Source organism: Heterodontus francisci, chromosome 31 (genome assembly GCF_036365525.1).
Source record: "Heterodontus francisci isolate sHetFra1 chromosome 31, sHetFra1.hap1, whole genome shotgun sequence".
Classification (NCBI taxonomy): Eukaryota; Metazoa; Chordata; class Chondrichthyes; order Heterodontiformes; family Heterodontidae; genus Heterodontus; species Heterodontus francisci.
This window is the reverse complement of record NC_090401.1, coordinates 47,423,658-47,449,884: the sequence shown is the minus strand read 5'-3', so window position 1 is coordinate 47,449,884 and position 26,227 is coordinate 47,423,658. Positions and strand designations below refer to the sequence as shown.

At 43.3% G+C, this 26,227-nt stretch overlaps 1 protein-coding gene across 1 annotated transcript; it reads left to right on the top strand.

Moving 5' to 3' along the window:
* The first annotated feature begins 1,765 nt into the window (after positions 1-1,765).
* LOC137347236 (regulator of G-protein signaling 17-like) lies at positions 1,766-25,520 on the top strand. Its single transcript, XM_068011500.1, has 5 exons — positions 1,766-1,901; positions 8,214-8,341; positions 11,670-11,759; positions 21,976-22,210; positions 24,271-25,520. Exons 2-5 carry the CDS (start codon positions 8,217-8,219, stop codon positions 24,463-24,465), a joined length of 645 nt encoding a protein of 214 aa, XP_067867601.1. The 5' UTR covers positions 1,766-1,901; positions 8,214-8,216; the 3' UTR covers positions 24,466-25,520.
* The last annotated feature ends 707 nt before the right edge of the window (positions 25,521-26,227 follow it).

The following is a 26,227-nucleotide window of genomic DNA, read 5'->3' as shown; positions in this document are numbered from 1 at the left end:
AGAGGAGACCACATAGTTTGCTGTGTATCACTAAAAAACAGATGATCTGGTCATTATCACATTCCTGTTTGTGGGAGCTTTCTGTGTGCAAATTGGTTCTGCATTTTCCCGCATTACAACGTAATACTTCAAAATTATTTCATTGGCTGTAAAGCATTTTAGCAAATATCTGAGACTGTGAAAGTGTTTTCACAATAGGGGGCATACTCAAGGTGCATTTGAATGCTAATGTGACACGTTTTCTAACTGAGGTCAGCCTGAATGACAAAGCAAAGTTTTGGCAGATTTATAATTTTTTGTGTGTTTGCCCATATCTATTTTCAAATTGCTGGGTTTCATTTTCACAGGCTCCAGTAGTCCAGCTGTTTCTCACCCAAATGTCTGTTTCTCATGTTTGAGGGACACAGTGAGTGTACAGACCCATACATATACATGCTGACTCACTGTGCCATACATACAGATACACTAATGGAAGTTCTAAGCAGTACTTTTGGATTGACTCTGCTGACCGCGGGCTTAGTGCAATGCTTGACAAATAATTATGATCTAAGCTGATTGAGTTGGGCAAGTCACCAGAGAACTACCAACCCCATGGGACTATACCCTTGCATGAATCGGAAAGGGAAATTGTATGTGAAGGAAATCATTTGTTTGATCATATTGGAAGTTGAAAGGACACATTGGAACTTAAAATAACAAGGAATGCATAAGGCTACAGCCATTTAAGCACTTGATCTCCCTTGCCTCAGCTCATCTGCTGCTGAAACCTTCATCTGTGCCTTTGTTACCACTAGACTTGATAAATTCAATGCTTCCCTGGCCAGCCTCGAACTTTGCATCTTTTGTAAAACTGAGCTCATCCAAATCTCCACTGACAACAGCCAAACTTGCACCAAGTCCTGTTCACCCATCATCCCTGTGTTCGCTAAGCTACACTGGCCCCCAATCCAGCAACACCTAGATTTTAAAATTGTCATCCTTGTTTTCAAACCCCTCCATGATCTCGCCCCTCCCTATCTCTGCAATCTCCAGACCAGCAACCCATCGAGATCTCTGAGCTTCTCCAATTCTGGCCTCTTGCACATCCCTGACTTTTGTAGCTTCACAACTGGCAGCCATGCTTCCAACTGCTTAGGCCCTAAGCTCTGGAAATACTTCCTTAAACCTCTCCGCCTCTCTACCTCCCTTTCTTTAAGACACTCCTTAAAACCTACCTCTTTGATGAAGCTTTTGGTCACCTGTATCAATATAGAGGGATACGATCCCCAGAAGTGCAGAAGGTTTTAGTTTAGACAGGCATCAAGAGCGGCACAGGCTTGGAGGGCCGAATGGCCTGTTCCTGTGCTGTACTGTTCTTTATTCTTTGTTCTTCCATATGTGGCTCGGTGGCAAGTTTTATTTGTAAAGCGGTTTGGAATGTTTTACTATGTAGAAGGTGCTATATAAATGTCAATTGTTATTTTTGTTATTTCTTACAGTTTTTGGTGGAATTCTCCACAGGTTTGAAGAATGAATTGCAGATTGTAAACAAGCATTCAGAACTTGTCAAAAATTGGTTACAGTGCCCGGGGAGCAAGATTTCTCATATTTCTTATTGCAAATTTTGCACAAAGTGTATGAATGTGGCCTATGCAATATCCTGCCAATAGTTGGTTAAACTAGATTGCACTGTAACATTTCCTGTTGGGTAAACTTTTATGAACATGTAATGAGTAGTTCCACAAAACATCAAGCTTGTGGAACACGGCAAGAGAAGACTGTAAGTTGCTTTACAGTCTAGTCATCCCGCTGAAGACTGTTGTAGACATTAATTTAGGAATGATTTAAACGCTTTCCTCAAACCAAATCATCTCAGACCCGCACATGGACCCTGACTGAAAAAATGTTTCAGCTTGAAATTGGTGAGCTTTCCTTGCGCAGCTGGCTGTAACATCTGACTCTCCAACAATAATAATCAGATGGCAAGGCGGCCAACCAGGCCAGTGCTACTATATAGCCTTATCAGGTGCACACGGCATTCAGACAAGAGTCAGCTCTGGAAAAGGAGAGCCTGCTAGCCTTTGATGTTCTTCACCAGTTGAGTATTTTATTCTCCTCCAGTTCTAAACCCTCCAAGGTCTATACCCTCCTCCAATTCTGGCCTCCTGCACAACCCTGATTTTTATCATCCCACCGATGACGGCTCTGTCTGTCTTCAGTTGCCTCAGCCCTAAGCTCTGGAATTCCCTGTCTAAACCTCTTTGCCTCGCTACCTCTCTCTTTCTCTCTCTCTCTCTTTCCTTAAGATGCTGCTTAAAAATTATCTATTTGACCAAGCTTTTGGCCATCTGTCTTAATATCTCCTATTGTGGCCCAGAGCCAAATTTTGACTGATAATGCTCCTGTAAAGCATCTTGCAGTGTTTTACTTTGTTAAAGTCACAATATAAATGCAAGTTATTTCGCTGTTGTTTAGGGTGGGTATTCCAGAACTTGGCATCTAGATGGCTGAAGGCATGACTGCCATGGTGGTGCAAAGACAGAAAGTTGTTGTTGTACTCACTGCATAAATTGATTCTGTTGCTTTCAATGTTTAATTTATTGAAATATTTTATTGGTTGTTTAGCCAAGCTGAGCACAGATCCAAATTTAGTGATGTGATTTTTAATCTCTATTTAGCAGTCTTGCTGCAGTAACATGTCAAGGTTTCTTCGACAGCACCTCCAGTGGCAGTGGTTAGCACCACAGCCTCACAGCTCCAGCAACCTGGGTTCAGTTCTGGGTGCTGCCTGTGCAGAGTTTGCAAGTTCTCCCTGTGACCACGTGGGTATCCGCCAGGTGCTCTGGTTTCCTCCCACAGCCAAAGACTTGCAGGTTGATAGGTAAATTGGCCATTGTAAATTGATTCTAGTGTAGGTATGTGGCAGGAGAATTGAGGGAAGGTGGGGATGTGGTAGGGGACATGGTATTAATGTAGGATTAGTATAAATGGGTGGTTGATGGTCAGCACAGACTCGGTGGGCCAAAGGGCCTGTTTCAGTGCTGTATTTCTCTATGACTCTAAAACCTTCAACACATAAATGGACAAGTGCAGCAGGTGCACCACCACCTCCAAGTTCCCCTCCAAGTCACACACCATCCTGATTTGGAAATATGGCACTGTTTCTTCATTGTCACTGAGTCAAAGGCCTAGAACTCCCTCCCTGATAACACAGTGGGAATACCTTCATCACACAGACTGCAGCGGTTCAAGAAGGTATGTCACGACCACCTTCTCAAGGACAACTAGGGATGGGCAATAAATGCCAGCCTCAAATCCCAAGAATGAATTTATAAAATATTAAATGCCTTTATTTGCTTTATTTCTTCATGACTAGAATCATATGGCACAGCACGAGGCCATTTGGCCCATTGTACTTGTGTTGCCTCTTTGAAAGAGCTGTCCAATCTATTCCCACGCCCCTGCTCTTTCCCCATAACCTTCAATTTTTTTTTCCATTTCAAGTACTTATATAATTCCCTTTTGTAAGTTATTATTGAACCTGCTTCCACTCACCCTTTCAGGCAGTGCATTCTACATCATAATATCTCGCTGCTAAAAAAATTTCCCTCTGGTTCTTTTGCCAATTACTTTAGATCTGTGTCCTCTGATTACCAACCTTCCTGTCAGTGGAAACTGTTTCCCCCTAAATATTCTTTCCGGACCCCTCATGATGGTGTATAAATGTGATGGCATGGATTCGATAGACCAAATAGTCTCCTTCTGTGCCATAAGAGCCTCTATGACTCTATGATTGATTATTTTAAAGCTCTTCCGATGCAGTACTTTACATTCCTTGGACAAATAGGGCCACAAATAATGCATTTGGCTGCAAGTCAATGTGAAGCAACTCTGGTTTTGCACTGACTCTAAACCTGTGAAATGTCAATCAGATGTCAAGCCCTGAACTCACTCTGAAGAGAAGTGGAGTGAGACTTCACTGAGAGTCATCAAGTGGAACAGTGCCATTCAAATCCATCACATTGACTGCTTCTCTGTTTTACCTTAGACAGGATAAGGCCTGCCAGTGGTTCATTGGATAAATGCACAACCTGACATGGTTCTGAGGCACAAAGCAGGAGGATCCCAAGCTGTATGCTGAGTTAACTAACCTCAGCTCCAACTGAGTAGAAAAAAAGCCAGTCAAGGTTCCTAGCCCTGAGCCTCCAACCAATGGCCCCTGCTAGAAAGTGTGTATTTGTGAATGTTGCAGAAAGCTCTGCTATAATGACCCTCCCTACAATCCCCTACAGTTGAATAGCCAGCCAACACTTACTGTTCATGCACGGTAGCTATCTGGGAGAGGTACCAAAGGAAAACAGATCCCTTTGAATCGTACTGTACGAAGAGCCAGCACCTTCACTCAGGGACAGGACTGAAAAAAAATCACTCCTTGTACAAATTCAATATTCACATCTAAATCATTAATGTACACTACGAACAGCAAGGGGCCCAGCACCGATCCCTGTGGTACAGCACTGGTCACAGGCCTCCATTCACAAAAACAACCCTCAACCATCACCCTCTGTTTCCTGCCACCAAGCCAATTTTGGATCCAATTTGCCAAATTGCCCTGGATCCCCTTCCAAGAGAAGGCTCTTACCTTCTTAACCAATATCCCATGTGGGACCTTATCAAAAGCCTTACTGAAGTCCATGTAGACTACATCAACTGCTTTACACTCATCTACACATCTAGTCACCTCCTTGAAAAAGTTAGTTAGACACGATCTCCCCCTGATAAAGCCGAGCTGACTGTTCCTGATTATTCCCTACCTCTCCAAGTGGAGTTTAATCCTGTCCTTCAGAAATTTTTCCAATAGTTTCCCAATCACTGATGTTAGACTCACCGGCCTGTAATTTTCTGGTCTATCCCTGCTACCCTTCTTGAATAATGGTACCACATTCGCTGTCCTCCAGTCCTCTGGCACTTCTTCCCTGGCCAGAGAGGATCTGAAAATTTGTGTCAGAGCCCCTGCTATCACCTCCCTTGCATCACACAACAGCCTGGGATACATCTCATCTGGGCCTGGGGATTTATCCACTTTTAAGCCCAATAAAACATCTAATACTTCCTTCCTTTCAGTGTTAATGTGTTCAAGTATATGACAATCCCCCTCCCTGATCTCTACACCTACATTGTCGTTCTCCACAGTGAAAACAGATGAAAAGTAATCATTTAAAACCTCACCTATGTCCTCCGGCTTCACACACAGATTGCCACTTTGGTCCCTAATGGGCCCTACTCTTTCCTTGGTTATCCTCTTGCTCTTAATATACTTATAAAACGCCTTAGGATTTTCCTTTATATTGACTGCTAATGCTTTTTCATGTCCTCTCTCTGCTCTCCTAATTACTTTTTTAAGTACCCCCCTACACTTTCTATACTCCTCTAATGCCCCCACTGTTTTCAGTGCTCCGAATCAGCCAAAATCCTCCTATTTTTTCCTGATCCAATACTCTATATCCCTTGACATCCAGGCCTGGACTTGATGGTCCTACCCTTCACCTTAACGGTTACATGTTGACTCCGAACCCTCACTATTTCCTCTTTGAATGACTCCCACTGGTCTGATGTAGACTTTCCTACAAGTAGCTGCTCCCAGTCCACTTTGGCCAGATCCTGTTTTATCAAATTGAAATCAACCTTCTCCCAACTCAGTATCTTTATATCCGGCCCATCTTTGTCCGTTTCCATAACTACCTTAAATCTTACAGAGTTATGGTCACTATCCCTGAAATGCTCCCCCACTGATACCTCTACCACTTGTCCAGCTTCATTTCCTAGGATTAGGTCCAGTACTGCCCTTTCTCTTGTAGGATTTTCTACGTGCTGGCTCAAAAAGCTCTCCTGTATGCATTTTAAGAATTCCTCTCCCTTTAAGCCTTTTGCACTCAGACTATCCCAGTTGATATTAGGTAAGTTGAAATCCCCTACTATTATTACCCTATTATTTTTACACCTTTCTGAGATTTGCCTACAGATCTTTTCCTATATCTCTCCCTAACTGTTTGGAGGCCTGTAGTAAATGCCCAGCCAAGTGATTGCCGCCCTTTTGTGCTTAAGTTCCACCCATATGGCCTCATTTGAGGAACCTTATAAGATATCATCCCTCCTTACTGCAGTAATTGACTCCTTGATCAACAGTGTAATACCACCTCCTCTTTTATCCCCTCCCCTATCACGCCTGAAGATTCTATACCCTGGAATATTGAGTTGCCAGTCCTGCGCCTCCCTCAACCATGTCTCTGTGATAGCAATAATATCATAATCCCATGTGCTAATTAATGCCCTCAATTCATCTGCCTTATTAGTAAGACTCCTTGCATTAAAGTATATGCAATCCAGCCTTGCATTTTTCACTTGTGCCTTAACAGGTCTATATTTGCTCTGCCTTCCAGACTGACTCAGTTTCTCTTCTATATTTGGCTGTACCTCACCCCCTACTGTACCTCCACTCTGTATCCCATCCCTCTGCCAAATTAGTTTAAATCCCCCCCAACATAGCACTAGCAAACCTCCCAGCAAGGATGTTGGTCCCGTTCCGGTTCAGGTGCAACCCGTCCAACTTGTACAGCTCCCACCTTTGCCAGAAACAGACCCAGTGAACCAGGAAACTAAAGCCCTCCCTCCTGTACCATCTCCTCAGCCACGCAATCATCTGCTCTATCCTCCTATTCCTATAATCGCTAGCACATGGCACCGGGAGTAATCCAGAGATTACAACCTTTGAGGTCCTGTGTTTTAATCTGCTACCTAGCTCCCTAAATTCTTGTTGCAGGACCTCATCCCTCTTTCCACCTATGTCGTTGGTACCAATGTGTATCAAGACCTCTGACTGCTCACCCTCCCCCTTCAGAATGTCCTGCAGCCACTCTGTGATATCCTTGACCCTAGCACCAAGGAGGCAACATACCATCCTGGAGTCTTGTTTGCAGCCACAGAAATGCCCATCTGCACCCCTTATGATAGAATCCCCTATCACTATAGTTCTCCCACCCCTTTTCCTCCCCTGCTATGCAGCAGAGCCCTCCATGGTGCCACGAACTTGGCTGTTGCTGCTTTCTCCTGGGAGGCCATCCCCCCAACAGTATCCAAAGCGGTATATCGGTTTGAGAGGTGGATGGCCACAGGGGACTCCTGCACAACCTGCCTGTGCCTACTACTCTGTCTGGTGGTCACCCATTCCTTTTCTCCTTATGCAACCATTACCTGCGGTGTGACCACCTCGCTAAACGCGCTATCCACGATGTTCGCAGCATCGCGGATGCTCCACAGTGAATACATGCACAGCCCCAGCTCCGTAATGCGGGTAGTCAGTAGCTGCAGCTGGATACACTTCCTGCACACATGGTCGTCAGGGACACTGGAAGCGTCCCTGATTTCCCACATAGCGCAGGAGGAGCATATCACGGGGCTGAGCTCTCCTGCCATGACTTACCCTTAGATTAATTAGTTACTCCCTTAGTTAAAAAATACTAATTACACTAGGGACTTTGCTCCACCCACTACAATCTAAAGTCCTTAATAAGTTAGACTGAATTTTTAAAAAACACTTTAGTAGTACTCACCTTGTCACGAGAGATTTTTTCAACAACAAAAAAACTTTCCCCTTTTTTAAGCTATTTAAATGCACTAACAACTGCTACTCACCCAACCAATCACTTGCAGATTTCCTGTAATGTCACTGCAAGTTTTTTTCCGAGTCTCAGCGTGCGCTGAGAGAGAGAGCAGGTCCGCCAGCCGCCGCCACTCCTGTCTTCAGGTAAGTGAGGGCCTCGAGCCCCACACTCTCTTTTAGAGCTCCCACTCCGGATCAGCTTCCACCCAGGTCCACCAGCCGCTGCCGCTCCTGTCTTCAGGTCAACATTTAAGAAGTATTTAGATGAGCACTTGAAACGCCATAACATACAAAGCTACAGGCCAAGTGCTGGAAAATGGGACTAGAATAGTTAGGTGCTTGATGGCCAGCACAGACACGATGGGACGAAGGGCCTATTTCTGTGCTGTATAACTCTATGACTCTCTGACTCTAATAAGAAAACTGGGAAATTGTTTATACCACTGCTACTCTAATACATTCATTAAACCCGAAATAATGCGAGTTATTATCACTACTTTGGTACCAAAAGTAGTTTATCGGGACTTTCCACTACCTACAAGGCAGCAAACTTCTCTTGTCTTGTCTTTTCCAGGTGATGGCTTCTCACCAAGTACAGATGAGAAGACGGATGTCACGGGCCAACACTGATTCCAGGTCCCCTCGCTTGTGCAGGAGACGTCCTAACACCTGCTGTTTCTGCTGGTGCAGCTGCTGCTCCTGGTACAGAACTGAAACTGTAACAGAAATACATTTTTGTAATAAATCCAGAGATGAATTACATGCACCAGATGTTAAACAGCCTCCAAGTCTTGCTCCAGAGCCTTGAGCACAAAACCCCAGCTAACTCCAGTGGCAGTACTGAGGAACTGCTGCAGTGTCGGAGGATGAAGAGTTTAATTGAGTCCCCATCTTCCCTCACAGGTGGATGTAAAAGATCCCACATCACTATTTTGAGCCATTTCCTACATTACAGCAACAGCTACACTTCACAAAGTACTTTATTGGCTGTAAAGCACTTTGGGAAGTCCTGAGGTTTTGAAAGGCGCTATATAAATGCAAGTTCTTTTGTTCTTTCCTAAGACAGGTGGACAAAGGCATCAAACCATTCATTGTAGAAGGCCCCAAGTTTGATTCCTGGTCTGTGCTAAGCTAGTCGACACAGTTGAGGGAACAATTAGGTTGCTACAACTGTCCACAGCACTCGTGGGCTGGGGTAGGGGGAGGGAATCAGCCAGGATTCCTGTACCTGATCGCTACCCAGTAACCCCTCCTGGAAATTCTAAAAATGGCAACATCAGGTTAGGATAGGATTGGATTGGGTTGCGATCCCTCCACCTCCCCCATTATAGTGAAATGGCCCCATGGCAATAACAAGCTATACTCACACACTGCTACTTTGTTGATGTAGAGTGACCTGTACCCAAAGGATATGATGGCTGTTGAACCATCATGTGTGAACACTTTTGAGAAATATAACCTGGTATTTTTCTCTGTGCACAAGTCAGAATGTATCTGTTGATAGTTTGGTTGCATATTTATAGACAATATTGAGGTCCATATACATTGGGGATAGGGGAAAGTGGAAGAGTTTTCTCAGTCAGGTCTGTCAAGTAGTTTGTGTCCAAAGCTGTGGCCCCTTTACCATTTCTTTTGAAGGTCACAGCCAACTGAACATGGCACTGGTTCATAAGAAGCAGGTATTGCAAAGTGATTCATAACCTAGAGAGGAAAGAAACAACATCAAACAAGGCAACCACTAATGAGTTCTCTGCGTTCTCCAACTTTTCCTGATTTTCATCGCTCCACCAATCGTGCCTTCAGCTGTCTAGGCCCTAAGCTCTGGAATTCCCTCCCTAAACTTTTCCGGCTCTCTCGCTCATCCTTTGGTATGGTCCAGAGACTAGAACATATTACCTAAGCAACAAATTGTATCTGATAACACACCTGTGCAACATCTTGGGCTGTTATAGTACATTAAAGGCACTATATAAATGCAAGTTGTTATTGAATAAAGAAATGACTGAGCAAGACAGCAAGAGGTTGGGGTTCTAGAGGAGTATAGAAAGTGGGGGTTGAAGTAAAAAAGGAAATTAGAAAAGCAAAGTGAGGACATGAAAAATTATTGGCAGATAAAATCAAGGAAACCCCGAAGATCAGTATCAGTACATTAAGAGCAAGAGGATAACTAAGGAAAGGGTTGGGCCTATCAGAGATGCACGAGGGAACTTATGCATGGATGCAGAAGATGTGGACAGGGTTTTGAACAAGTTTTTTGTCTCTGTCTTCACAAAGGAGAGGGTTGATGTAGACATTGTAGTTAAAGAGGAGGAGTGTGAAATATTAGATACAATAAGCATAATGAGAGAGGAAGTACTAGAGGGTCTGATGTCCTTGATAGTGGATAAATTGGCAGGGCCAGATGGATTGCATCCCAGGTTGTTAAAGGAAGCCAAGGAGGAAATACCGGATGTGCTGAGGATCATCTTCAAATCCTCACTAGATACAGGAGAGGTACCAGAGGATTGGAGGTCTGCGAACGTTGTACCATTGTTTAAAAAGGGTGCCAGGGATAGGCCAAATAATTATAGGCCGGTCAGTCTGACCTTGGTGGTGGGAAAATTGTTAGAATCTATTCTGATGGACAGGATAAACTGCCACTTAGAAAGGCACGGATTAATTAGGGATAGTCAGCCTGGATTTGTTAAGGATAAGTCATGTCTTACTAACTTAATTGAGTTTTTTGAGGAAGTAACAAGAAGGATTGATGAGGGTAGTGCAGTGGATGTGGTCTACATGGATTTTAGTAAGGCATTTGACAAGGTCCCACATGACAGACTGGTCAGTAAAATAAAAGCCCATGGGATACAGGGGAATGTGACAGGTTGGATCCAAAATTGGCTCATGGACAGGAAACAAAGGGTAGTAATCGACAGATGTTTTTGCAAATGGAAAGCTGTTTCCAGTGGCATTCCACAGCGCTCAGTGTTGGGTCACTTGCTGTTTGTGGTATATTAGAACATAGAACATTACAGCACAGTACAGGCCCTTCGGCCCTCGATGTTATATTAATGATTTGGACTTAAATGTGGGAGGCATGATTGGGAAATTTTCTGATGGCACAAAAATTGGCTGTGTAGTTGATAATGAAGAGGATAGCCATAGATTCCAGAAAGACATCAATGGTTTGGTTGAGTGGGCGGAAAAATGGCAAATGGAATTCAATCCAGCTAAGTGTGAGGTAATGCTTTTGGGGAGGGCAAATAAACGGGAGGATATTGAGAGGGGTAGAAGAAGTGACAGACCTTGGAGTGTATGTCCACAGGTCCCTGAAGGTGGCAGGACAGGTAGATAGAGTGGTGAAGAAGGCATATGGAATGCTTTCCTTTATTGGCTGAGGTATAAATTTCAAAAGCAGGAATGTGATGCTGGAACTGTATAAAAGGCTGGTTAGGCCACAGTTGGAGTATTGCATACAGTTCTGGTCACCACATTACAGAAAGGACATAATTGCTCTGGAGAGAGTACAGAGGAGATTTACAAGAATGTTGCCAGGATTCGAAAGTTGCAGCTATGAGGAAAGGTTGGATAGGCTAGGATTGTTTTCCTTAAAACAGAGGAAGCTGAGGGCTGACTTAATTGAGGTGTACAAAATTATGAGGGGCCTAGGAAGGACCTGTTTCCCCTAGCAGAGAGGTCAGTTACCAGGGGGCACAGATTTAAAGTGATTGGTAGAAGGATTAGAGGGGACATAAGGAAAAACTTTTTCACCCAGAGAGTGGTGGGTGTCTGGAATTCACTGTCAGGAATGGTGGTGGAGGCAGAAACCCTCAACTCATTTAAAAGGTACCTGGACCTGCACCTGAGGTGCTGTAACCTGTAAGGTTACAGACCAGGTGCTGGAAGGTGGGATTAGATTGGGCGGCTAGTTTTTTCAGCCGGCACGGACATGACAGGCTGAATGGCCTCCTTCCGTGTCATAATTGCTCTATGGTTTCTATGGAATTATGGTTATGTATCAATTTAAAGTAACCTCCTCATTACTTTGCAGCTTTACCGTGAGGAATGAGGATATACATGACTGCAGCAGAAGAGCATCCATCATTTCCAAGATGGAAAGTCTTCAGAAACATGAAGAAAGGTGAACAAATCACTCCTGAGGCAGTGATCTCTTCTCAATTTGAACACATTCATTTGTCCTTTTAAATATTGGCGCATATTTCACTTATTCTTAGTTAAGTCTCAGTTGGTAGCACTCTTGCCTCTGAATCAGTATCAAGCTCTGCTTCAGGACTTCAGTACATAATCTAACTTAAGTGGCAGGCTGAGGGACCACTGCAATGTCTGAGATGTTGTCCTTGGAGGACAGCTGAACTTAAAACTCCACAAGTAGATGTGAAAAATAACTCGTGACACTATTTGAAGAAGGGTAGACGATTATCCCAGTGTCCTGGTTCCCTCACCTACACCAGATAAAGGTATTGTTCGTTGGCAGAATCAGTCTATACAGGGTCTCGATAAATCATATTGCTGAAGTACGAATACATTACCTGTGAACATCAATAGGCAAGTTGCATAAAGTGCAAACTGGTATCTGGTCAACACAATAGAACTGACTGTTAGAATCACCACCTGCTACACAGCAGCAGGGCATTCTTCCACTGGGGCAGTTAAGTATGAGCCAGTAGGGGTTAGGAAAATTATGAAACCTTATGAGAGAACAAATAATGAAAGATTGTCCCCACTTACTGGTAAATTGGTTACAAACAGGTCCAGACTCAGGATTAACACCAGAGGAACAAAGGTGGAAGTTTTACAGCACATACAGCACAGAAACAGGCCATTCAACCCAATGGTCCATGCTGTTATTTATGCTCCAAATGAACCTCCTCCAACCCCTCCTCATCTCCCCCCATCAGCATAGTCTTCTACAAAAGCAAAATACTCAGGTCTGGCAGCATCTGTGGAGAGAGAAACAGTTAATGGGCTGAATTTTCCTGGTTGGGTCACAATTCGGACATTTGCCTCAATTCCGGGTCAGGAACCCAGAAAAGGCCGTGGCGGGATATCGCTTGCGATCTTCCCAGAGGTGGCCAATTAAGAAGGCACCTCCAGAAGCCCCTTCCAGTTAACGAGGATGGGTGAATCAGGGAAGTGGGAGATGCAGTGGAAAGGCTCACAGCAATTACTGGCCAGCAGCCCCATCAGGAAAGTTGGGTGTTGCTGTGACAGGTAGGAGACCATAAGGGCACCTCAAAATGGAGGTACTCCCTGCAGGATTGCAAAATGTTGAAAATCCTTCATGACCATGGTTGTCAGGCCATCATTGTGGAGCGGGAGCCCCTCCAGAGGATGGCTTGTGGCTGTGGCTATGGCCATCACATCCCAGCAGGTCCATGCTGGGGTGATGGAGAGGAGGTGTCAATGGTTACACAGCCTGCCACACGGCAGACGCCCCCAGTTAAATGCCAGGCTCCGGCCTCAGCCAGGCGTCGGCCGCTGTCGGGAAGGTCCGCGTGGCAGCATCTCTTCCCCAGTTGGCTGAATAATGGGCCTAATTGGCTGACCGTCGTGGCCAGGTGGGTAGCCACTGCTGCGTTCACTGCACCTTCAGCAAGGTCACTCAGAGGCAGGAACACGCCAGGTCAGCTACCCAACGCGCGATTTTCCACTTTTGCTCCCAGTCCTACCTCCTCACCTGTCCCCGCGGGACCGGGAAAATTCAGGCCAATGTTTCAAGAGAGAACTGAAAGATGTTAGAGATTAACAGCTTTTAAGCAAGTTCAGATGCAAGGAAAAGGTAGCGGTGGGGAAAGGAAAGAACAAAAGGGACGTTCTGGGAGTGACTAAATGACAAAAACAGAAAAAACAGTCTTGGGGGGCTGAATGCCTACTCCTATGCAAAAGGGGATGGTAATGGGACAAGAATAGAAACACAGGATAGGTCCAGAGGTGGTGTAAATGGTTAGAGCACAACAGCAGAGGTTGGGGAGGGGTGGAATAGCATGGGAAATGTGGCAAAATAAAGAAGGCTCCCATGGCCCAAAAATGTGGTAGAAGAAAGGCAAATAGACCACAGGGGTGTGGACCACCAACCGTTCGTGTTCTGATAGGAGATTCCAAACCCCAAACAACAACCCTGGGTTTTGACAAAACTGGAGTTGGATTCTGGCTTTGCTGCAGCACTACTGTGGCAATACCGAAATCAAAGATTTCTGCAAATACACTCATGCCACTAAGAACTATTTAGTGGTACTGCAGATCTCTGTAAAATAACACACAACATCTTAGTTTTTAAATAAAGGTGACATTTAAGAGCTGCAATGATTTCTAGCCCAATATAAGTTGCTTGAATTGTATTGAGGGTGACTGAAGTATTTATATCTATCAAGAAAGACTGAACAAGGTGGGGCTCTAGTCTCTAGAAAAGCGAAGGCTAAGGGAACTCTTAAAAACTATGAATTGGTTCCATAGGGTGGACATGGAGAAGATATCTCCACTTGTGGGCGAGACCAAAACTAGGGGCCATAAATATAAGATAGTCACAAAAAAAAATTCAATAGGGATTTCAGGAGAAACTTATTTACCCAGAGTGTGGAACTCACTATAGCAAGGAGTAGTTGAGACGAATATCAAGAATGCCTTAAAGGGGAAGCTAGGTAACCACATGAGGGAGAAAGGATTAGAAGGTTATGCTGATAGAGTTAGATGAAGAGGGGTAGGAGGAGGCTCATGTGGAGCATAAACACTGACAGCAAATTCCTGTTTATTCATAGATACGTGTGGGGTGGTGCTTTTTGGTAGGAAGAACAAGGATGTCCCATATTCCTTGGAAACAGAGAATCTAAATGAGGGAGAGGAGCAGAGGGATCTGAAATTACAGATACACAATTACTAAAAGTAGCGATGCTGGTTAATAAGGGCATAAAAAAACAAACCAAGCACTCAGGTTTATTTGTCGAGGGATAGAATTGAAAAGCAGAGAAATTTTGTAAAACATCTACAGAACCTTGCTGAGACCACACTTAGAGAACTGTGAACAGTTCTGGTCTCCATATTATGAAAAGGATATAGAGACACTGGAGAAGGGGCAAAAAAGATTTACAAGTTGATGCCAGAACTGAGAGATTACAATATCAGGAAAAATATATATAGGCTGGGGCTCCTTTCTCTGGTAACGGGAAGGCTGAGGGTGACCTGAGTGAGGTCTTTAAGATTATCAAAGGATTTGATCGGGTAGACATACACTTGCTGGAGAGACCAAAACTAGGGAGCATATGCATAAGATAGTCACTATAAAATCCAATAGTGAATTCAGAAGAAACTTCTTTACCCAGAGAGTGGTGAGAATGTGGAACCCGCTACCACAAGGAGTAGTTGAGGCAAATAGCATGACTATATTTAAAGGGAAGCTGGACAAACATATGAAGGAGAAAGAAATCGAAAGAAATGCTGATGGGATTGAATGAGGTGGGAGGAGGTTTATGTGAAGCATTAACACCAGCAAGGAACAGTTGGCCAGAATGACCTGTTTCTGTGCTATGAAATTCTACTTAATCAGGAAATAGTTCTAGAACTCAGCTGTTGATAACATCAGCGAAGTGTTTCTCAGAACCCAAGAGGAAATGAATAATATTCTATGACTGTTTAGGAACAGATGAAAGGTCCTTAGACTACACAAAGTGGTTTTTCTAAAGATCTATCCCAGCTATTCCCCTGCTCGCTCAACCTAGAATCATGCAATTTTGCAGCAGAGAAGGAGGCCATTCAGTCCATCTGTTGGCCCTCTGAAAGAGCTATTAGTTTAGTGGCACCCTCAAGCCTTTACCCATTTGACCCATCATGCCTGTACTATCCACTGAAAGAGCGATTGACTTAGTTCCATTCCACTGCTCTTTCCCCATTCCCTTTTAATTTCATCATTTTTCAAATATTAATCCATTTCCCTTTTAGAAGTTATTGTGGATTCTGTTCCCATCAGTGCTTCTGGTAGGACATGACATGACCTGACAACCTTCTCCTAACTTCTCCTTCTTCTTTTGGTGATGATCTGAAATTTATGCCCTCCAGTTACCCAGTCACTGGCCACTACAAATATTTTTTACCTATTAATCTTATCAAAGCCTCTTTCTAACTTCGAAGATTTTTTTTCTTTCTAAATTCATCCAATTACCCCTTTGACCCTATTTTACTATCTGCCTCAATTCCTCTTCTGAATAATTTATTCCACAACTAATACCCTTTTGCTGGAGGCGGCAGCGCTAACGTTTTATTAGACTTCCCTTCTTACTCACAGAAAATGCTAGAAACACTCAGCAGGGCAGGGGTTATCTGTAGGGAGAGGAAGATAGCGTTAACATTGCATAGGGTTCTGATGAAAGGTTATTGACCAGAAGTGTTAACCCTACATTTATCTCTCCCCAAAAGCTGCCAGACCTGCTGAGTGTTTCCTGCATTTTCTGTCTTTATATCAGATTTTCAGCATTTGTGCTATTTTGCTTCTTATCCCTGTGTTGACCCTTTTTCTCTGTAAGGTATCAACTGACATGACGGATAAAGATACACTAAAACCAAAGTCTCGTACAACTTCACTTTATTAGTACTAATGCTTACAACAGTTTTAGTTAGACACCAAATAAGTACAAGTCTCACTTCTTGTACAAGATACTACCCGTCAACACAGAGGTGATCTGTCTCTTGTCACGATTGATCACTGAGCCTCCAGACTCAGGCTCCTGCCTTCAAGAGTTGTTCCCGGGTTCTCGCCGAGATTACCCTCCAGTGTTAACCCTTATATATTCTTTGAAGGCTCCTTGTTCAACCCATGACTCAGATGATCTTGTTTTGTACAAATCTTCAAGCATTATCTCATCTTTGGCAAGCATTAGCCATTTAGCCACCTGGACAGAAGTCCAGACTTATTTACAATAACCACCGTTCAGTCCCCTATATCTGTTCCTCTTTTATGTATTCTTGTTCAATAGTCTAGTCTAACGGTCACATATCCCTAACCAAAATGTTTGTTCAGCATGTCTGCTAGCTTACTTCAGCAAGTTCTGCACTTATCTTTAGCTGCCTTAGAGCATGCTGGGTATAAAGTGTTCCTTGCCCAACCTTTCAGGGCCTACAGTCTCCCCTTTGATCCTTATAAATTTTCTAATTTATTATGGATCACATTACTCATTCATCTAAATCGCGCCCTTGTACAGTCATAATTTCATTTCTAAAGGGAAAGCTTACATAACGCAATGTTAAAGAAAGCACAATTTCAGCATCATTATCACATAAACAATCACTTGTGCCAACATAATAGTCGTGATTTAGTTTTAGAGTACATTCATCATTCATGAATTCATTTTAAGTATCCACTCATAGATTATACAATTATGCTTGTGTTACATAATCAATTGTCTATCTTTTTTTAGAGCAAGTTCGAATACTGATTGCCTTTAAGGTAGCTGTCCAACCTGTGTTCATACATTCTCTCACATTCCTTAATTGATTTTTTAAGTTTCCAAATTAGAACATAGAACATTACAGCACAGTACAGGCCCTTCGGCCCTCGATGTTGCGCCGACCTGTGAAACCATCTGACCTACACTATTCCATTTTCATCCATATGTCTATCCAATGACCACTTAAATGCCCTTAAAGTTGGCGAGTCTACCACTGTTGCAGGCAGGGCGTTCCACGCCCCTACTACTCTCTGAGTACGTCACATATAACACCAAGATACCCAAAACCACTATCAGGACATGGGAGATAATTCTAAACCAGGGATGTAGCTGCACATTTGACCCCCAGTTCCATAAGTCCTCCCACCAAGTAGAATTGTTTATCCCGTCAATCTCATTTTGTAGCCTCTTTGACTGTTGTTCCAGATTGTAGTACACTACAACAATGGCTTTTAGCTGCTGTCTCTCTTTACCCAAGTGTATGGGCAATGGCTGAATAGTATATTCATATTCCTGGAGGTAATTTATCAAGTTCTCCTTAATACATTCTGTCACAGTTATCATTTCTGTCTTCCATTTATGTTTGTCTACCAACTCCATCTTCCCTACTTTAGTTGGTATTTGTGGGTTGAAACAAAACGTACTGTTGCTCATTGGGCAAGTTCGGTTATGTCTATACTGGTATTCCTTCGCCATGGTAGTTAAGCAATATCTCCCGTTTCCCATATAGGCCATATGGGTTAGCCCTGACAATGCTTTCCTAGCCTCCATGATGCAATTTACCATGGCATTAAATCCAGATTTGACTCTGCTGTTTATATATAGGATGAGGACTTATGACCACCTGGTATTCCAGACTACACTTAGACAATGTTGTCCCAATTATCTGTCTTCCAATTTCCACAGCATAGGGTAATATATCATAGTATTTAATGTAATTTCTTCCCCTTATATTTTCTACTTTGTATAATTGCATCCCTAACTTATCTCTTGGAATTACAGGTATTCCGAATACTACTCCAATACTCATAGATCCTGTATTTACACACTCCTGACCTTGCCATACCTTAACAAGTTTTCTGAGTTGGCACCTGGTAATTTTATCCTTTGTGTGACTAGCTGGGTGACATTTCTCCAAACTGGTACCTGTCCTGCATCAATTTGCCTCAGATTTTCCCAAGTTTGTTCTAACATCCATGAACCGTATGCATACGACCCTCATGTCTTCTCAGGGCACCAGTCAGGTAGCTGGATATGTGAGATATTCCATATTACCGGTACCAACATGTTGTATGTTGTCATATACAATTTTATTAGTTTTTATGATCGCAAGTCCATTTCCTGGTCCAGCAGTTAAGGTAGTGCAAGGGAGATCAGTCTCTTGTGGTTGCTGGGTTGGTGATTTGGATGTGGGGGTAACCGTGGTGGTTGATACTTCTTGCCCCCATACGCCCACGGTACAGAGTCAAGGGGCGTTGACGTCATCTTTTGCAACACAATTGAGCCAAGAGCCCCCAGTGTTGAGTGGTTTCACACACAGTTTCTACAGTCTCTATCATCACACTGCCATACGGGGAACTCAGAGCCACCATCTTTGCCAACTCATCGGCCCTCCTATCTCCTTCGGGGGTCTCAGTTAAACTGTTTCACACGTACATACTGTCAAAATATATATATCAACTGGTGGGGGTAACATGTGTGGTTGTGTCACCACAAAAATGACCGCAGCTAGTTCAGCACCCTGTGCACTTAGACTCGCCAGTAGCTGTAAGGCAAGGTCTTTAATAGATTTTCCACTTTGATCCTGTGCATGTAATCCACACCCTATCTCTCTAATCCACTGTAGAGGAACCGTCAACAAAAATCTTTTAGTGCTGGTTTGATTGCTGGCTCCTTCCCTTGTACACCGCCCCCTCCCCCCCAATGATTTTGACACAAAAGGTCCCTTGAGGGCCTTTGCTGTCAAAACCTGACACTCATGGGGTTTCGCCCTGGTATATTAAATTGTCCTCCAAGCACGTAGTAGTTCTTTCTCAGGAAATCATATAAAGGGGCTGCCTTTAAGGCAAATCCAGCAATATGGTTCCTGCAATACCCAACAAAGCCTAAAAATAATCTCAGAGCCTTAATATCTTGCGGCACGGGCAGTTCGAGGATTATCTGTACTCGCATTTGCTCTATCTCATGTTTTCCCTGTGTTATTACTATTCCCAAATAGGAAAACTTTTCTTTCGGTGTCTGTGTCTTTTTAGGGTTAACTTTCACTCCGACCTCCCAGAGAAGTCAAAGGAGCTCCTCCTTACTCTGTGCCAACCGCTGGTGGAATATCGACAGACTATTATGAAATCCTTGGGGGAGACACGTCCAGGTGTACTATTGTCCCTGGAATGTAAATGCAAATTTATATTGGCACTCTTGTGCCAGTGGTATGGACCAGAACCCATTGCTAATGTCCAATACAGTAAACCACTTAGACTGTTTTTGTTTTTTTTGTGTTTTCTAAAACTTTGATTGTCCTCTTAAATGTCAGATAAATTTCCCTTTGAGTGCTTTAAATGACCACTCATATCAATTACATTTTGTTTATCAATTCCAATCTCTTATGCCTAGACTTGGTGGTACTGCATTTCTTTTTTCCATTAACGACAGAAGTGCTTGCAACGATCTCTCCTTCTCCAGCACTTTGTCTCATTGATAATGGAGGATGTGACATCAGAATCCATTGTGGCTCTGCCCCAAGGCCCAATGGGTTAATTTTACTCTCAACAATACAAATATTGTGTGGTGGATTAAATGGAAAAACAATAGCTGCAGCGGGGTTAATTTTTTTTGCTAGTCTCCAAGAGGGTGGAGCAAAATATTCTCAGCTGCGTCACCTTATGCAATCTTTTTTTTCTGATCAAAAAGAACTACTCTCCATTTTAATCTGTATGTTTTTTCAATTCTTTTGGTATCCTTAAGGTTTGAAAACACCAAAATCATTAGTAACATTAGCAACTTCAAAGGAAAGCATCTCCATCAGGAAAGACAGCATTTTAAAGTCCAATTGTTACCAAACTTTTAACATCTTTTGTAAAAGGTTTCTAATCCAAGGATTTTTTTTTATACAACAAAGATAATTCCAAATTCCAATTCATTGCAATAAACAATTAAAAATCAAAACTGTCAATTTTATATTGTGGCCACAAATGAAATTTCCAGTTTTCTGAACTTAACAGGTCAGTTAACCTTTATAGTATAAACTTAACTCAGACTCATTAACTACATACAGAACAGAATAGCACATGCTTATTTTTAAAGATAGGTAAATTACATCATTTTTCTTGTTCTTTCTTCAGGCGCCTTTTCAAATGACTGTAATAAAACCAAAAACTAAAGAAAAAGTTATTTAACATTCTTAAAACAGAAGATTTAACACCAGCTTCTTAAACAAACTTCAAATAGACATAATCTTTCCCATATCTCCTTTGTTTATCCTTCTCTTCCTTAAACCAATATCCAATTCCTGACATTTGCTACTTAAAACAGTCAGTAAAACTTGTCTTTAATTTGAACTCCAAAAATAAAACAAGAACAGCTTTTAAACTGGAACTCCAATTAAAGCAGTGTTTTAAACTTTCAAATTGGATTTCTGCCAGACATCTTCAGACCTTCAAGGCTGAAGCTTATCTCTTAGAAAATTGTTCATTGCCTTTTCACAGTTGCAAAACCAACTTTTAAAATAAAAATAAAAACTTTAATTTAAAACATAATTCAATTTTATACCCCGCTCCTGGGTACACAATCTTAAATTGAAATGGAAACACTCAACGATCACTTTTCACACTCATTTAATTCCAAACAACTTAGAAAATTGATTCCATAATGATGAATTCAAAGTACCAAAATCTGTGTCAAATTCCCTGTCCTGACTGAAATGAACACACACAAGTTCAACTAGTTCACAACCGAAATATGTCTCAAGGTTCCCATAAAATATACACATGTAAAAACAGAACAAGTAACAGACTCATGCTTTCATCATTATGGCCAGACAACAAAGAGTTAACGACTGTCGGTTCGACAGAACACAAGCTGCACATTCCAAGGACATTCATTTCATTCGTGGAAGCTTCCAACATTCACACATTCGACTCAAAAGACACAGTAACTTGTTTTTACTCACTTGAAATTTCACTGAAACATAGTCTTTTTATGTTACTCTGCCATAAACTTAGTTTAGATGCACGCTTTGCCTGGCTTAGCCTGGCCTCTTCCCAGTGTTTCTGTCCAATGGGTCCCAGACCCTCTAACGCCTTCACGGCATATTCAACCCATTTGGGCCACTTACGGTTTAAGTACTCTCTGAGCACTGTTTCCCATTCCGGCCGGTTATTTGTCATTTCCTACTGTCACAATTTAGTCAAAAGGCACGGGAGATGACCGGGGTTGGGGCCCCACAGAAGGGAGGTGTATTGACTGCCTCTTCAGTCTTCCATGGTGGTCTGTTGGTCACTAAATTCCCGTCCGGTCCCTCCGAGTCAATGCTCAGGAGGTATGCAAAACACCCCTCGAGGCTGACTTCCAGAGTTTACCCTTGCCTATCAACTGGTTAACTTTAACTACCTACCATTATGACTTTTGTCCGTAACGTCTGTGATCCGGACACGGTGTGAATTTAAAGAAATTACTTAACCATGCCCACCCGGGGACACCAAAACCTTCTTATTCTTGGTACCCCAATGTTTGACTTACATTCCACGATACTTAAACTCTTCGCCATTATGAGCATTGTTCCTAGATAATGTTACCACTTCCCTTTCACTTATCCTTATCAAAGAGAACAAACAGCCCCAACTTCCTTCACTTTCCCCCGTAACTTATATGTTCCTGATAGCTGGAGTCTCTCTTTATGATTCACAGTGAGAGTCTGAGCCTGGAAGAAGTCACCGCCTGGTCACAGTCCTTCGAACAGCTCCTGAAGAATCCGACCGGAAGGAACATCTTAATGGAATTCTTGCAGAGTGAGCACAGCGATGAAAATATTCTCTTCTGGCTTGCTTGTGAGGAACTCAAGCAGGAAGATCACAAAACCACCATTGCGGAAATGGCAAAATCAATATACTTGGACTATATCTCAATACTGTCCCCGAAGGAGGTGAGTGATATGTGAATGAAGTGAGCCGTGTAATTGAGGACGACACACATAAAAGAAAGAATTTGCATTTATATAACGCTTTTAACGACCTCAATACATCCCAAAGTGCCCTACAACCACTGAAGTGCAGTCACTGATGTAATGTAGGAAATGGAGCAGTTAATTTGTGCACACAAGCTCCACAAACAGCAATATGATAAATAAGCAGATTATCTGTTTTAGTGATGTTGATTGAGGGAGAAATGTTCACCAGTCGATCAGAGAGAGCTCCTCTGCTCTTTTTCAGAATAGTGCCATGGATCTTTTACATCCATCTGAGATGTCAAACGGGTCCTTGGTGCAGCACTCCCTCAATACTACACCGGGAGTGTTAGCCTCGACTTTGTTCTCAAGTCTTTGGAGTGGGACTTGAATCCATGATCTTCTGACTATGTGAGCGTGCTAGGCACTGAGCCATATTGTCATGCCTCTCTTTCTTCCCCCCTTATGTTTTTTTTCCCAAATTTCCTCCCCTTCTGTACTGAGGGAGTGAACTCTTGTTGGGGCACAGTTCCATCAGTGCTTTTACTCGCTTGGTACCTCACCCAAGTGCCCATTTTTTGTGGTTGAGTCTAGACAGTCAATGTTAAGAGACTACTTTAGTGTGGCTGCAGCACAACAAGCTCGCACCCAGTCTTTCCCCATGTCCGCACATGGGAACCCTTCAGTAGGTATCACTGGGTAGCAATCCAGAGAGGGAACACAGGCATTTCACCAGAATGATACTGGGACCAAAAGGGTTAAATTATAAGCACAGATTGCATAGAAAAGGCTTGTATTCCTCTGAGTATAGAAGAAGAGGTGATCTAATTGAGGTGATTAAAATATTACAGGAGTTGATAGGGTAAATAGAGATAAACTATTTCCTCTGGTGAGAGAGTCCCGAACAACGGGGCATATAACCTTAAAATTAGAGCTGGGCCATACTGGAGCAATATCAGGAAGCACTCCTTCACACAAAAGGTAGTGAAGATCTGGAACTCTCTCCTCCAAAATGCTGTTGAGGCTGGCGGTCAAGGGAAGATTTCAAAACTGAGATTGAAAGATTTTGGTTAGGCAAGAGAATTAAGGGCTACACAGAATTAAAGGCGGCACAGTGGCGCAGTGGTTAGCACCACAGCTCCAGGGACCCGGGTTCGATTCTGGGTACTGCCTGTGTGGAGTTTGCAAGTTCTCCCTGTGTCTGCGTGGGTTTTCTCCGGGTGCTCCGGTTTCCTCCCACAAGCCAAAAGACTTGCAGGTTGGTAGGTAAATTGGCCATTATAAATTGCCACTAGTATAGGTAGGTGGTAGGGAAATATAGGGACAGGTGGGGATGTGGTAGGAATATGGGATTAGTGTAGGATTAGTATAAATGGGTGGTTGATGGTCGGCACAGACTCGGTGGGCCAAAGGGCCTGTTTCAGTGCTGTATCTCTAAACTAGAACCATGCCAGGTAGATGGAGTCAAGATACAGATCAGCCCTAATCTAACTGAATGGTGGAGCAGGCTCAGGGTGCTGAATGGCTTCCCCTTGCTGCTATGTCCCAGTGTTGATACAACTAAGTGGCTGCTGGGCCATTTCGGAGGGTAGCTAAGAGCCAACCATATTGCTGTGGGTCTGGAGTCACTTATAGGCTAGACCGGGTAAGGACAGAAGATTTCCTTCCCTAAAGGACATTAGTGAACCAGTTGGCTTTTTCCAACAATCTGGTAGCTTCATGATAGATATGAGTTGGTGCCCATTATAAAACGTAGCTGTGAGTACATTCAATTCATACATTGATTTAAAATTAACAAAGGAGGTGAACTGTTTAAACCTCACAAACAGCCCCTAACGGCAAGATCTCCTCTTCAAAAGGGCTCTGTGATAGCATCTTTCCTGCTTTAAAGGGGGTCATTGATGATAAGACTCTATCTTTAAAGGGAATGTCTTATGGCAAGGTACCCTCTATGAAGATGATTCCTGACAGCAAGACTCTCTCTTTAAATAGGCAGGCAGTGCCAATGTAAAAGCTCACGGCAGAGTTTCTTTTTCTAGGTCAGCATCGATGCAAGTGTGCGAGAGGCAATCAACAAAAACATGGCGATGCCAACAGCAAACATGTTTGATGAAGCTCAGGTGCAGATATACGCACTGATGCACAGAGACTCCTACCCAAGGTTCTTGAATTCACCAATGTACAAATCACTTCTGCAAAACGTAACTGCCTCAGCTAATGCCCTGGACTCGTAACTGTGACAATCGCTCCAGCATTGCGCCCAACACCAAAAACTGAGGTGATATAAGACTTCTCAACAAAGGACTAAGAAAAATCAAACTCTCAGGCTTCCTGTGGGGCTCCTTCTCTCACTTCTTGAAGCAAAAAGGGGTCAGCATCTTCTCACCAAAATGACCACCTCCTGCCTTACTGATATAACATAGACAAGCATTGTGTTGTGTCCCATAAAGTATCAGAAATCCTCCGTTACCAATAGGCCTACAACCACATGGAATGTTAAGAGACTGGAGATCCCCCTTAATCCCATACAAGTTCAACGTGGATGTTGGCATTCCCACACTGTGCAGGTCCAATCTGGAATTAGCAAAGTTGAGTCTTGCTGAAAGGTACTGCCCAAGATAACCTATCTTTCTCTTTTGGATGCTGCTTCACTTGTCGTGCAATTTGACTTTTTGAGTTTTAAATTTCCAGTTTCACCGTTTTACTTTTCATCTCATCGGCTCTCTAATATCTTGCAAAATTTCCTGAATATTTATAAATTAACAGTTTAAATTTTCTGGTGGCTAAGTGGTTAAAAATAATTTTCTTAATAAACTTTTGTAGAATTGGCCAAAGAGGAGTCTTTGCGAAAGATGGTTTAGAGATAATTGGCCAATTTAACTCATCCTACTGACTTGTTTTATCAAAGTGACTCCTGACAACGCAACAGCCCACTGGCATCTTCAGAGTGCTCCAAGCTGGGCAGATGTGCAAACAGTCTCCTACGCTCAGATGCTGCGCATGCGCAACCTACATCTTGCCTTGCCAGGACTAACAGGCGCGTGTGCAAAAAAACGTTCTCCCCCTCGGCCACTCACTCCAGACCCCTCGCTTCCGCCACCCCCCCCCCCACAACCACTCTCCGGCCACTCGCTCCTCGCTTCACCCCCCCCATCCCTCTTGATGCTAGCTCTAGGCCGCGAGCCGCTTCCCTCCTCTCGGCCATACGCTCCGCCCGAGGAAGCAAAGCAGGCCGCGAGGGGTGACAGGGTGATGTAGGAGCAAGTGGCCAAGAGCTAGCGCCTGGAGTGATGGGGTGGGGGGAAGTGGGGAGTGAGCAGCCGGAGAGCAGGGGTGGGGGGGGATGGGGGGAAGTGAAGTGAGCAGCTGGAGAGATGGCACTGAAAACCTCTCAGAATTACAGAGGGTGTGCAGGACTGTCAGAAGTGCTGTCCTTCTGATGAGACTTTAAACAGCACAATGTTCCCCGTAAAACATCATGTCCATTGTGTGCTGCCATGGGTTGAAGTTGTTTTTCTGTGATAAATTGAGCAGCACCATCTTTAATCCTGGCAGCAGCCTGAAAATCACAGAGAGTGACGTTTCAGTGGATGAGGCTGCAACTGCGCATGTGCTAACACAGCACCACCTAGTGGTTGCATTGTCAGCAAACACAGCCTTTATTTTAAGCATGTTAATAATTGCATAAAATAGGGCTCAAGGAAATTTATGTCAATACCCTAGGCCACCATAAAAAGTTGAACTCCCCTTCAGATTAAAGTTTAGTAGCCCAACTGTTACTGTTGGTATAAAAACAAGAAATGCTGGAACCACTCAGCAGGTCTGGCAGCATCTGTGGAAAGAGAAGCAGAGTTAACGTTTCGGGTCAGTGACCAGTTCCGAAGAAGGGTCACTGACCCGAAACGTTAACTCTGCTTCTCTTTCCACAGATGCTGCCAGACCTGCTGAGTGGTTCCAGCATTTCTTGTTTTTATTTCAGATTTCCAGCATCCGCAG